General features: G+C 39.2%; 2 protein-coding genes across 6 annotated transcripts in view; both read left to right on the forward strand.

The window, feature by feature from the left end:
• LOC5503118 (kinesin-like protein KIF20B) overlaps positions 1-1916 on the forward strand; it is a 30625-nt gene extending 28709 nt beyond the window's left edge. For all 4 annotated transcript variants that reach the window (XM_048721417.1, XM_048721420.1, XM_048721419.1 and 1 more), the window contains 2 exons: positions 526-613; positions 1064-1916. In XM_048721417.1, the coding sequence (XP_048577374.1) occupies positions 526-613; positions 1064-1245 (270 nt within the window). In that variant the 3' untranslated portion in view covers positions 1246-1916. The remainder of the gene's footprint in view (positions 1-525; positions 614-1063) is intronic.
• Positions 1917-3803: 1887 nt separating this feature from the next.
• On the forward strand, positions 3804-9961 carry LOC5503121 (short-chain collagen C4). Of its 2 annotated transcripts, XM_048721423.1 has the most exons (6): positions 3810-4177; positions 4980-5026; positions 5245-5271; positions 5607-5642; positions 5786-5929; positions 9357-9961. In XM_048721423.1, the coding sequence occupies exons 1-6, from the start codon at positions 3996-3998 to the stop codon at positions 9836-9838; spliced, it is 918 nt and encodes a 305-aa protein (XP_048577380.1). In that variant the 5' UTR covers positions 3810-3995; the 3' UTR covers positions 9839-9961. The 2 variants fall into 2 exon arrangements, with proteins under 2 accessions (XP_048577381.1, XP_048577380.1); XM_048721424.1 differs by lacking the exon at positions 5607-5642 and having other exon boundaries at positions 3804-4177.
• Positions 9962-14844: the final 4883 nt, after the last annotated feature.

Raw genomic sequence — 14844 nt, forward strand, 5'->3', positions numbered from 1 at the left:
CTAAGAATGCTACAAGGTAAGACGTGATACTGATATACGCTAAGAATGCTACAAGGTGAGACGTGATACTGATACACGCTAAGAATGCTACAAGGTAAGACGTGGTACTGATATACGCTAAGAATGCTACAAGGTGAGACGTGGTACTGATATACGCTAAGAATGCTACAAGGTGAGACGTGGTACTGATATACGCTAAGAATGCTACAAAGTGGAACGTGGTACTGATATACGCTAAGAATGCTACAAGGTGAAACATGGTACTGATATACGCTAAGAATGCTACAAGGTGAGACGTGATACTGGTATACGCTAAGAATGCTACAAGGTGAGACGTGGTACTGATATACGCTAAGAATGCTACAAGGTGAGACGTGATACTGGTATACGCTAAGAATGCTTACAAGGTCAGTCTTATTTCTGACGCTTAAAATACAAGTACTAGTTTTCCAATATTAGTTTTCCATGAAGGTTAGAAAGGCGTCACTGATAGTCGAGGTTTTTAAACAAGGCTCTTTATTTCAGAATGAGAGCAGCTCTTTAAGTCTTGCAGAGCACCAGTCCGCGAAGAAGAAGAAGAAAGGTTTCTTCGGCAAGCTTTTCGACTCCGCCGGTGAGTCCTGCCAGAAGCACATTAAGAATTTGGTTTTATTTTGTATAGTAATTTAGTAGAAACTGGTTAATATTGAGAATAAAGAAAGGACACATGAATTGCTCTCAATAGAACCGGATACCGTTCTTTGTTTTTTTAAGCCGCCATTTTGTCTTGGCAGTGATGTTAGTATATGTGATATTATGTTGATGATAATGATGATAATGATACGTTATGGTTTGTAATATGATGATGATGATGATGATTGATTGATTGATTGATTATGTTGATGATAATGATACGTTATGATTTGTAATATGATAATGATGATGATGATGATGATTGATTATGGTGATGATTATGAAAAAATATGTTATGATTTGTAATAATGATAATTATAGTGATAATTTTATTATGTAATGATAGTGATGTAGATGGTGATGATAACAATGATTATATATTTTCTTCTAGGCGGCGAAAACTCCCCTCCCCGAGTTCCGCCATCAGGGAAGAAGAGAAAGCTTCTAAAGAAAGACATATCCGGTCCCATGGACACATTCTCCCCGACGCCCGTTAGAGGCTCAGTCAGCGAGGCGAGCAAAGATGACCCTGCTAGACGATTAATCACTCGACAATTGCGCTCAAGAAAATAATAAGAGAAATCAGCATATAAGTGAGGTGTCCTTTTATAATTTACAAAAATAGTCTGGATTTTTTTAATCGGAACTTTTCCAAACAATCGTAATAGCTGATAATATAGTTGCAACTATAACGCTATTTGAAACCCACTACCATCAATTCACAGAAAATGTCTGGATCTTTTTGATTGGGACTTTTCCAAACAATCATGATAGCTGTTAATATAGTTACAACTATAACGGGTATTTGAAACCCACTATCGTCAATTATTATTTACTGCCATAGAACTTGGACATATTCAAATTTGGTCTGACTGTTTAAGATAGTGTTCTGGGGAATACATCTTCACCAGCGGAAAATAATAGAAAACGCTATTTTTAAAAAGAGGAAGGGGGGTTAGTTAGCAAACTAGATTATATGTTGTTGTTGTTGTTGTTTGCATATTTGTAAGACATTTGAAATATGTTTTCGTGAACCCAAAAGAATGAGTTGTGTCATTGGGGAACAAAAACAAGTTGTTAATACGTTCCTTGTCACCGTGCTAAACTTCATAGAAAAGAAACATCGTTTAGATAAATCAGGAATGTATTGTGAATACAAAGTTGAAAATTGGAAAATAAATGTAGAGAAATATACTGTTGTAGCGGTTTTGATAAGCAGTATAATGAAATGAGTTATTCATTTTGTTACGCTTATCTTAAAATAATAAAATCTCAGCAGCCTAGCCCCAGGCGTTTTTACCGGGTTTCCTGTGCTCGGTGACGAACCGTGAGGTAGATTGGGGGCTGGGACGAGCTCACCCACAGAACGGGGAGATGGTTTCCTGTGACGTCACAACTCTTACCATACACAGGAAACCCAATAAGAACGCCTGGGACTAGGCTTATGAAATCTCCTTTATTTCCTTTCAACAAGGGCTCTTCTTTCGTCCCTGCGATCGGTATAAAACACAGCTCGATTAATTTAAAGCCGCATTGTCACCAGTTTGCTTCCGGAGGTCCGTCGGAAACCTCAAAAGAATCTATTAGAATCCGCGCTGTAAAACGGGCCATCCGCTCTAAATTATCAGTCCTCGAAGAAATTTCCAAGACACTGCTTTTAAAATTTTGAAATATTTTCCGCAGTTTCCGTTTAAAATAATCGGAGATTGTTACGTAATCGACCGGAAGTAAACTGATGACAATTGAGCCAGTTGGACATATAATTAGCAAATTTTTTACATTTTGAAAATAGGGAGTCATATATCCCCTTTGAATTACGTACTGACTAGAGAGAAGAAAAAGGGTTATTAATTTCGCTATTGTGACGGTTGCAATAAAAGTACCCTGGAAACCAGGGACACTATATATTTTTCGAGCAAAGATGGGCTGACTTTGTTTTCGACTTTCTAAACGAACAGGGTAAAGCGGACTGCCAACATCTCGACCGAACCCCAGGGCACATGAGGTGCGCGCGCAACCGGCCCCTTGGCCGCCAAAAATGGATCATTTCTTATCGAGGGTTCTTCAAATACTATCTTTTTTTCCTTATGATGCTAAGAGCGCGCTTGAGTGGCGATGGGGCTCATAGTATTGTGTTATGTAATGATTCGACGGGAGGAATTCTTTTGACTGGGATCGTACCTTTGTTCTTATAAGTTAGTATGATGAAGAGTGATGAGGATTTACAATGTGGTCCTATTTGTAGCAAAACAGATAGTACGTTGACAAGCACTGATTGACAAGCACTGACCACGTGTGCAGAGGGCAGTGATTGGACGGTACTTGACAATGCAAACAGTTACATCAGATATCATTAGCTGTCGGCAAAATTAGCGATAACAAAGGAAAGCTTTGAAAAGAATTTAAGGATACAAAACGAATGTCCTTTGCCATGAAACTAAGGGAGTCGGTAGGAAAGGTAAAAAGGTAACTTTGGAAAAACAAATATGTAACTTGTAATCGAAAGTTACTGAACGGAAGGGGAAAGAACTGGTCGCTCAAGTAGCGTAGGTGTGATGTTTGCGGACTTAGATTAGCATAGATAATCAGATTGCCAACACTGCAGAGCTAAGCACCTCCTACTTGAGTGTGGGCGATCCTACGTGCTGTGCTAATGATACCGATAATTAACGTCCGACATCTAAAGGAAACTATATAAACAGATTGCAAGTTTACCAACTTATGGAAAGTTGAAGACAAATAAGTCCCGAAACATGGTACGACCCGATAAAAGTCATTATTTCACTAATTCTTATAATTAAACGAACATCTTCCTATTCAAGTTAAATCGATAAAAACTAATAATGCCTCAAGAATGCTTTTAACCTTGAACAATCCCTTTAGCCCCCTTTAGCTAGAGCAAATATCTTAACTTTGCCTGTTTGCTTACTACAATTAGTAAAATACGAATTCATTCTAACATAATCTATCATAACAGTTATCTTTATGTCGCTGGCGTGTACTAGGGATTCTAAAGGTCGGGGAATAAATCACTAAGGAAGGAAAAATACAAGATTACTTGAAAAATCGTGCTGAAGAGTATAAATTATGGGCAATTAAAAAAAAACTGCCCTGCAGGCATGGTAAGTAACTATACAAATTTCACTATAAATTAGTTCCTTTTGTTGCGTCCAACATGAAAATTCTTGTGTCTGAGTCGCTGTTTCTCAAGGTCATTTTCAGCTCATGGTTGGTATAAAAGTAACGGAAAGGGCACGGAAAGAGCTCAGAGTTCTCTGACAGCTTTTACCGACACAAAGTCTGAATCTCTATCGCCGATCGATATGAAGACGCATCTTCTTTCACATCTCGTTGTACTGTGGTGCGTTGTTTTCTGTGCTCTGGCTTCAGGAAAGGAGATTCAAGACCAGGAGCTAGGGAAACTTGATGAGCCGGACAATCAGGTGGAAAAGCGTGCAGGCTTGATCGATGAGCACGAAAAACGTCTGAAAAGTCTGGAGAAAAAGTAGGTAAATTTGAAACTCGAGTGAAAGGTATCCCGTCGTGATAGTTTTATTGCGAAAAACAAAGTTTTCTTTATTAGAGTGTTCAATTTGAAATACCCAGAAATACCCAGATGTCCCTGTCTTGGTTAACAACACAATAAATAGTAAATCTGAAGACTCAAGCGCACAAGTCGTCTTTTTTGTCGATATATATAAACTGCATACTGAAAGTAGAGGGCAGAGCGTCTCGGCTTGACATTCTACGGCATTTAGAGACAAATTTTACGCACTAGATTCGTAGGTTTTATTAGCCATGGGCTTTGAGGACCTTTCAATTGTATTATCCTAGAGCCCGTGTTTCAGGAAACATGCTATTTTACCTCAATAGATGTTTTAAGCATGGGAAATCAAAATTGGCTCAGTTATCGGTAGAATGGAAATGCTTATGTGTAATTTAATGAGGCGATCCCACGCCTAAAGCTACGATAAACATACGATAACTATGGAGAAATGATATATTACTAAATCAGTTGAAATACTTACAAGGAAGAAAAATGATGCTATCGAAAAGTTTCTCAAGTTTGACTCAGTCATTCATCTGATCAAGTTTTATTTGGGTGAAAATAAAATAGAATCTTGGTTCGTAGATTAACATCAGAGAAATCAACCCGAGAATGCCCCAGGCTAAAAAATAGTCACCTATATCACATTCATATATAACTGGAACTTTATTATTTCATTTAGAAATTATTTGTTTTTCTTTTTTGCCACACACAGTATATTCTTAATTTTTTTTTCATCTATCTTTAATTTTGTTTTCAGAATGAATGCTCTTTTTTTAGGAGGGGCAACTGTACCTTGGCTTAGAGGTATGTTAAGCCCGTGTCAGTCAAAAGATATGTTATTTTCTGTATTCTGTTATTGTTTTCATTCATACCTAACCCGTACAAAAAGTTATTAAAACTTTGTGCTACATTTTCAATTGGTTAATTCTTGCAAGATTATTCCCTGTTCTGTGTTTCGCTGTTTTATTTATTTTATTAAGGCTGATTATTTTTCTCATTGAACTTCTAAATGTATCTTACAGGCAGGGATGGACGCGATGGAAAGCCAGGTGGGTAAAACAAAACGAGTTGAGCCAAGTGGGTATTATAAGGGGAAGGGAGGGATAGATGGAAGATTATTCATAGGACCGGGTATAAAGTGTAGGACAATAAGTGATATATAAGAGATGCAATTATGGACGGGTTATTAAAGACAAATATAAAGGGCAATCATAGGCATTATAAAGGAGAAAGGTATCATTTTCATAGGGTCACCGATTCAAAAATGTCCAACAATATTAGGGGGTTACTTGAGTAATGAAGAAATTTCACTATTCTAAAATAAAGGCAGTTCTGTTATTTTATTAATTAAACTCGACATCTTTAAATTACCCATGATTTGCAGGGAGAGATGGAAAGGACGGCAAACCAGGAGTAAATGGTGGGTGCTAACAACTCTTAGAAATTAGTCTCTTAAAGAGCAATGGTCATAATATTACTTCTTTTCATTCTCGTTGGGATTTTTGTTTCTTGTACGGAACGTACATATGTGAGCTCTGAACTTTTGCGTTATTGTTTATTAAGGTCTTCGAGGTCCTAAAGGAGCGCCCGGTGGTCAGGGGAGGACTGGTTCGAGGGGTCCCCCCGGTCCCAGGGGATCCTCTGGTGTACAGTACGTGCGATGGGGGAAGACTTCGTGCCCAAGCTCCGCGCGGCTCGTCTACAAAGGTGAAATTTGGTCCGGTTTGCACGAAAGCTAAAGAAATAGAACTTACTAGTGGGTACACACGAAACATTTACGTTTGTAATTCATAAAAAAAACATTATCATATTGGAAATAAAGAAACCAATATAACAAGATTGCTACCGATAGATTTATTACAAATCAAATGCAGCGAACGTGTACATACAACCTGATCGATCACAGAATTGTTGGCGTTGACCCAACAATTTTTGTCATTATTTTACCTTCGTAACGATTTTGGAATGAAAAGATACAATGAAAACAATAAAAAAAGACAGCCCAAAGGGGGGGTTAAACCCCCTAACCCCCCCGTAGATACGCTACTGTGTGAAATACGAAGGTTGTGACTTAATGTACTTATAAGCTTACTTATGATCGGCTAAGCTTTAGATTTGTTTTGTCATATTTACGAAGAAAACATGGACCGACAGGATATCAGAACTGAATCTAACAACATATGGAAGTTGAAGGGGTTTAGAATCAGTTTTAATTCTATAGTTTAATCTAATATTTAAGTATTTAATCGATATTATTGTGGCAGTTTTAAAACCTCGTGCGCTTTATGGCTTTCGTCGTGTCGTGCAAGACGCAAACTAAAGTCTTCAAAAAGTGATATCCTGTCAACATCGTTCTTCGTTATTTTTTTTTTTTCGACTGAACATTTATTGTGATTTGTTTGAAAACCACAAAGTTCTGGACGTCAATGGTGTTTTTGGCTGTGAGTTAGAAATACCTATTGGGTATCTGTGGAGAGCTCGAAAATGGCTCGTTTGCGAGTGCTTTCTCTCGCTAAGAAAAATCGTTGAATTGCAACTTTTCTTTGACTGATCATTTGAAAGTGGAAACCCAGTGGAAACCTTTCCCGGTACCCCCTATTGGCTAGGGATTGTCGTTCGTGTGGTTCTTGAGTTTTCTAGTTTCTCCTCTTCTCAGTGAAAGATGGCAGACACTTTTTCCTCAGCGTATTAGGGCCTATTAGATATGAGATATTTGCGTCGAATTTGGATAAAACAAAGCAGAATAAAAACTGTTGAAACAACCATTGAAAATCAAAACTGTCACAAAATTTGCCGGAATTTTGATTAGACATTCTCAGTGTTTTATCACGTGACTTTGTCCACATGTGCTTTCGTGTAGAATATCAGGTATGTCAGTGTCGAGGTGTGTCATGCATAACTGTTAAACACGAACGCGCACTATAAAAGGGACTTGCCTTAGGCAAGCTGTCATTTGTCATGTGACCTCACTCAGTGCAGAGCTCCGTAGAGAGGCCAGAAAGCTGTAATAGAGCTTAAGATTGGTCGAAAACACATCATTGAAGTAAACACAGTCTATTTATTAGCCTTTTCTGATAACAAAACGAATAACAAGGGAGGATTAGATAGGTTTAGAAGTGATGAATTTTGAAAATTTGTTATTTGTTCGCGCACGCACCTGAATAACGCCATTTCAAATAGATTTTTTTAATCCAAACGAACCCGCGCTGTTCAATTTCTCAATGACAATTTTTACTTTTGTTTTTGTAGAGAATTGACTCCAAATAATTTCCAGAAAATGCCTGATAGTTCTTTTACAATCTTTTGTACTTTACAGTTGTCGCAGTTTGTCGTACGGCTTTACTTTTTGCTGTTTTCTTCTGGCAATTTTTCAGAGGTCCGCACTCAATGAAGTCTAGCTGTGAATGATGACGACCTGCGCGAGAGCTTGCGAAAAAGTGGGCGGAGCAATCCCTTTTATAGCGCGCGTTCGCGTTTAAAGTTCTTAAAACCTTTCACTTATATCGATCTAGCCAAAACAAAGCATAGATACACTTTCAAATTCTGAAAAGGGAATTGAATTTGATTGAGATTTGAATTTTCTACAGATCTTTGATGATTTTCCTGGCCGCGCGAAAGGAGATTGAATCGAGTGAATAATTCCAAGTTTTGGCGGGAAAATCTGAAACAACGTATTTTTCTTAAATCGGTGGCAATACCACAAAATATTGGCGAATTGTTTTCTATTGCAATGCTACCCACAATGAAGCGAAGAATGATTTAAAGTCGAGAATTGTATGCGAAAAAAGAAAATATCGTTTTGTTGTAGGTTTCAAAAACAGCGAGCGCTCGTGAGATTGTCGCCATCCTTGCGAATGCAGCGCGCGCGCACAATGCAAAAAAAAAAAAACAATTCAAAATGTAATCTGCTAAATTTTGCATATTTATTTTCTTTAGTTAAATAATCATTTGACTACCAGGTTAAGATATAAAGATGACGGTAAAAGTTGTAACCACACAACGTTCTTCAGCAATAACTAAGAAGACATGAAGACGGGAAAGGGTTTAGCGCGCGCATATGTTTTCTCATGTAATTTGATTGACATCTCGATCTACGTCACAAATGACTGGATCCGGGCCTTTCAGTTCACGGCCTTTTTTCCGAAGGTTGACCAAAATACCTCAATATTACAGATTTGAGTTATTCGCGCGAACGCCTGGTACATACGAACCACATACCATTTGGAAGATGGAAATATAAAGAATTGACAAAGTCTATCAACTCTGAAAGGTTATATGGACTTTAAGGTAATTATTACCTTGAATTGCACTGCGCACCCCTTCTGCGCATAGTGGCGCGCGCTGTTTGTTCGAATTTTCCGGTATAAAGTGCGCGGGCGCGCCACAGTTGTATAAGAAAACAAAGCAAAAGGCGCACGTTTTTTACCTAAAATCGCTTTGACAGAAAAACGAAGTCGGTTACCCCCATTTTTTATTTGCTCAAATAGTTAAATATATACGGAAAAATGATATACTGAAAGAAGAAAAAAAAGTTGGGTTGTAGAAGTTTTGTTATTTCTCTTAAAAGCCGTAAAAATACTTCAAAATGGCGCTTTTTAACGTATGAATAGTGGCGAAAACAATCTCTTTAAGTGCGATCTCTTAAAATGTGATTTGTTTTGAACATTAGCTACTACGGGTTATTGTTTAGGAGACCGGATTTTGGCAGCTCGACAAACAGAACTTAATTTTCTAAAGACTATAGGCACTCTTTTTAAAAACTAAGAGTTGGGATTTTTCCTTACGCGATCGGTAAAAACGCGTCAACTCTACGCCCCTCTGTTGTGAAAACGAGGTCGGTACCCCCATTTTTTTTTATTACATTTTTTCAAAGCCCTTAACTTCAATACTGTTTATGCCAAGTTTAAAAAAATTCTGGGTTGTAGAACTATTTCAAGGGAATTACTTTAAGGTGGATTGTTTGCAAGGATTGGTAAATTGAGATATGCAGCCAGTATTACTCCTCAAAACGTACTAAATGTGATTCAAATGATAAAGCATCTTGCAAGGGGCCTGTTTAGCATGGGAAAAGCGAGGTATTTTGTCTTTATTCTGCGATGTCATATATTGTAAACTCAGCTTTTTTTTCTTCAAGGCCGTGTCGGCGGGGGGTGGTATGGTCACCATGGAGGTGCGGCAGAGTACGTGTGTCTCCCCGAGACCCCCCAGTACATAAACTACACCCCAGGACATCAGGCCAGCGGCTACATGTACGGCGCCGAGTATCAAGTCCATGAGCGCAGCCCCTTCACACGTGGAAAAGCCCTAAATGACCACGATGTCCCGTGCGCCGTGTGTTACGTCCCGTCCCGCAGCACCCAGCTCATGATACCCGCAGTCGCCCGCTGTCCCGCGGGATGGTCCCGCGAGTACTATGGCTACCTGATGACGTCGTATTACGGTCACAACCACTCAAGTCAGTTCGTGTGCGTGGATCACGATGCCGAGTATGTCCCGGGCACTAGCGTTAACCGTGACGGAGCCCTGCTGTACCCCGTGGAAGGGGTGTGTGGGTCACTACCGTGTGCCCCGTATGTAGCAGGGCGTGAGCTGACATGCGTAGTCTGCACCAAGTGATTCTTGTAACTCACAACAGCTGCATGACTGATAGAAAAAATAAAATAACTGTAAGGTGTGTCTTTTCGTTCACTTCTGTTGTATGACTGATTGAAGGATAATTAAAGATAAAGGTGACGGGTATAGACGGTGTTTCTCGTTTTGAATGCGGCTTATTGGGTGAGCAGATGTGCAAATGGATATTAGATATCTGAGTAATATAGGGACCGCTAGACGTTCTATGTACCCCACAGGGTTGCTTCCCACGTTTGGTTGTAGGGGAGGGGTCTTTTGCTTCTCACGTTTGCAAAGCATAGCGTTTGACTACACCCTTTTAAATACGAATATGATATGAAACAGCATGATATTAACATCATCACAAGATGTCAAAAAAAAAGACCGTGACATACCTATTCCGATAGCTCTAAAGGACCTAAAGGTCATACTTGAATTTTAATGTTGTATCTGAGTCTTTCATTATGACGTTGCCTGTCTATAATAGTGGGAGCAAATGACATTAAACAGATATAATTCGAGGGGGGGAAAGGACAAATATTAATGTTTTGGCAGTTTTGATGTGACTACTAAATGGGTTTATATTTTATTTTATCGCACTCATTTTAAAGTAATCCAATATCCGCTCTCCTTTATTCAATTTCAATCAATCTTGAGAAAATTAAAAGGCTCTCCTTTTGTCTGTACAATCTGTCCGAAACACAGCTCGATGAAGTCAACGGTAGAGCCAGATGGTCACATGATTACCGCAGACTAATCTCGACACGGCCAGCAGCATGTTACGGGAGTTCGAAGCACATAACACTCTACGGAACAGATGCTCATTTGCATGAGCCACTGTCCGGCGTCCTCGATTCCATGCGACGCTATTTTAAGTCATCGTTTTCACAGGAATGAGATAACTTATCAAGTTTTCTACCTAGCTCAATGATAATTAACCCAAGCCTGTTCTTGAGCACAACTTTGAAACATTTCAAAGTTTAGCGTGAGCTTCTTTTCTAGCCGAATTCTTACACATTTTTTTTTCAGGAAACGCACAAAAAATATTGATATGGTGGAAGAGAGCTTCTGAGGAGAAATGCGACCGAACAGTGCATTACGGGGTTTGAATAACTAAGGCTGTTTTACTCGAAGTTTCTAACCTGATCGCCAAACTTTGTAAATCATTCACATTAACATGATCATTTCTTACAAATTTTGAAGATCGGACGTATTTGGTTCTTTTCTTCACTAAAAGTGAAATGTAACAAAGGCTGTCTGATTTGCAGTCCCCGCACTCCCCCTTCCCCCCCAAACACACACACACAACGGCCGAAAGACCACTTTCGGTACTCAAAAGACTAGCTAGCCAATTCCAACAATAAACGTCCCGTGAAGATAGTTCAAAGGCACTTAATAAATCACTTTTGTTCTTTCGGGGGTGGTCAGACTTTTATCAGAAAACTCACTCCCTCCACCCCCTAGAAAAATCGGATGTCGCACCCCCCAAGAAAAATCCTGGGTACGGGCCAGTAGGGTAGACAAGTGCCTTTGCTATTCAAGCGGCATTCGTTTCTAGCGCTTGGAGACAACAAGGCAGATTTGGCACGATTCTTGTCGGAGGAGCTGATTGCGAACCCACCCCCAAATATCACACTTGTTGCTGTCGGTGGTTGTGAAAGGGAGGATGCAGATACGAGAATTATCCTGCTAGCGGTCAATCCGATTGGATATGTCAATATTGTAGTGTCTGCTCGAGATACAGATGTACTGCTCCTGCTCTCAGCTCATCGCTCAAAGATCACGTCGAAAGTATGGATTTGGGCGGATACAGCAAAGAAACCTGTAAACATCCCCATGGAGGATGTCTTGCTACATTTGCAAATGGAGTTTGTTGATGCCTTGCTGCCTTTTCGCGCTATAACAGGATGCGACAGCACATTATACTTCGCAGGTCACTCCAAGAAGAAAGCAAGGGAGCCTTTCAGCCCCATTTTGACCTTCTAATGTCTTTAGGAGGCGGAGAACTTGAGGAGCAAAGCATCACTTCTGGGGAAGCGTTCGTCTGTCATGTTTACGGAACCTCGGAGAACACTCTAGACAGGCTTGTGTCCAATTGTTTGTGAAGGATAGTCGCCAAGAGAGACTTCCACCAACCAGTGATGCCTTTAGATTTCAAGCAATGCAGTCAAACTACGTCGCGAAGCCTATTTTCAGCGGAAGGCACCGGATGGAAAGTTTTGGTAGACGACCAGCTTGTCCCAGTCTCGATGTCGCTAGACCAAAGGTGTGCATGGAGATGCTGTCTGTGAGTGTAGCACTGGTTGCTCAATATTGCGAAGCAAATGCAGGACCAAGACCAAAGTTGTCAGCACAGCCTTTGGCGGTTGCAAGAAAACTGGTGACGGATGCTGCCATTCCCAGAAATAAGAGACAACATGGCCGCCACGCATGCGTAATAGTGCACATACAATGTCAAAATGGCTGCCATTTATTATAAGGAAATGTGAGGAGACATCACAATTTATCAAATTTTCTCGTTTCAGAGAGTTTGGGCTCACGATGCAGGACTCGAAAAAAAACCCTTGCCATTCGAGTGATACACTTTCCGTTCAAACGATGCCAGAGAAAGCCCTATAATTGTTCCTTGGACATTGCACTTTTGTTCGCTTGAGAGCATACAATCCTCCATACATTCTCTGTAATTTTATTTAAATCGGGCATAAAAGTAGTCGTTTAAAAGGTAGAACTGTTCGCCGCATCACAGGTGCAGGACTCGAAATTGGTAAATCGACTATCCTTCCATCAAATTGGCCAATAAAATAGGCAGTAGCGCCTTCCAATCTTGTTCCCGAAGAAATAACATTTGATGTAGTTATGCCTAGTTCAGGAACCATTATTGTTGTCTTTAAGATACAGACTGAAGCAAGAAAACGGTGCGCTCCGCAAGAACAACTTCTCTCCGTTCGTCCGTTCTCCATTTTGTTTTTAAACGGCCCCACGGCTTTCTGGGATAGACACAGGGGAACCATAAAGCCTTCCTAAAATACATTTTTTTTAAATTTGCGCATATAATGTTTTCCAACCTCAGCAAGACTGCCGCACTCCCATTATCATTGGACGTATCAAATCAGAGATGCCCCTTGCACGTTTAAATACCGCTAATACTACTTTTATTTGGAATTTTAGTTAACCTGATTAAAAACTTCTAGTGTAACAACAAAAGGGAAGCCCCTGGCTGGCCGGAATCTTGTTTTTATTTGTGATACCGCTGTTATTCCTCGCGGGCCTAGCAAACTGTGAGCCCAGAGAAACCGCTGGCTAATGTCCCTTATTTCTGGGAATGCATTAATTCATGTTAAAGGCAGAACTGTTTTTTCTAGTCAATTAACGTGCCGCAGATTCGCGTATGTTTCTTTCCTTAATGTTCTTAAAACCTTTCCCTTATATCAATCTAGCCAAAACAAAGCATAGACTAACTTTCAAATTCTGGAAAGGGAATTTAATTTAATTGAAATTTGAATTTTCTACAGATCTTTGAAAATTTTCCTGGCCGCGCAAAAGGAGATTGAATCGAGTGAATAATTCCAAGTTTTGGCGGGAAAATCTGAAACAACGTATTTTCCTTAAATACGTTAAAATTCAGGTGAAGTGTTTTCTATTGCAATGCTACCCACAATGAAGCGAAGAATAATTTAAAGTCGAGAATTGTATGCGAAAAAAGAAAATATCGTTTTGTTGTAGGTTTCAAAAACAGCGCGCGCTCGTGTGAATGTCGCCATTCTTGATTGCGAATGCAGCGCGCGCGCACAATGCAAAAATAATTGAAAGTCTAAAAAATATCTGCTAAATTTTGCAGATTTGTTTCCTGAAGTTAAATAATCATTTGACTACCAGGTTGAGATATAAAGATGACGGTAAAAGTTGTAACCACACAACGTTCTTCAGCAATAACTAAGAAGACATGAAGACGGGAATCGGTTTAGCGCGCGCATATGTTTTCTCATGTAATTTGGTAATAATAATAACTTTATTCCAATAAATACCAATACAGGTATATTAGGATAATATACATCATCACAAAATTTCAGGACTAGGCTCGTAATGGAGTCATCTGTTAAGCTCATAATATACAAAAAAGGTCTTTTGGCCTTAACAGTTTGAAAGTGTTATTGATTGCAAATAGATCATTAAAAAATACTCGACGTATATCATTGACATAGTCGCATTCCATTAAGGTATGGTACTCATCCCCAACCTTATTTTTTCACATTTTTCACAAATCCTTAATTCATAAAGTAAATTTTTATAGCGGCCTGTTTCAATTGCTAGTTTGTGTGCCGAGACACGCAATCTAGTCATAGATTGTCGGCGTCTAACATTAGCTTCTGATAAATAATTTTCTAGTTTAAAATTTGTCTTGATCTTGCAATAAGTGCGTAGCTTTCCACTATTTTGATAACTGTGCCTGGGTTTTCCAAAATGTTGCATAACTTTTATATAGTACTTTCTTAATATATTTTCCTAGGGTATGAATTTGTTGGCCTTCGATATCTATTTCCTGTAGTGTCTTTGAATCACACCAAGCAAATAGGGAATTGATAAACCTTACAGGGACATTAGATGTTGAAGATAAGCAGATCTTCGCCGTTTCCCCCACTAAGGTGTTTTCATATATCCTACTTTTTATTCGGCACCAATATTTTGCCACCAGGGAATAAATTTGTGCTATTAGTGGGGCTTTTCCCAGTTCTCCCTATATAGTTAAATTTGTAGTTTTTGAGTGGACTCCTAGTATACACTTGAAAAAACTTCAGTTGTAGTTTTTCGAAATCATTGGATACTTTAAAAAATTTAGTCTAAAAAATTTCATAAGATAAAGCCCTTCCTAAAAGGCATGTACCCCAAATTTCACAACCGTACAGTAATACTGGTACAACGAGGGACGAAAACAATTTCAACAGTACTTGTATTGACACATTTTCATCATTTGACAGACGGTTTAAAATACAGTGGTATACACGTGTGGCTTT

Source organism: Nematostella vectensis, chromosome 14, assembly GCF_932526225.1.
Source record: "Nematostella vectensis chromosome 14, jaNemVect1.1, whole genome shotgun sequence".
In the NCBI taxonomy this organism is placed as follows: Eukaryota; Metazoa; Cnidaria; class Anthozoa; order Actiniaria; family Edwardsiidae; genus Nematostella; species Nematostella vectensis.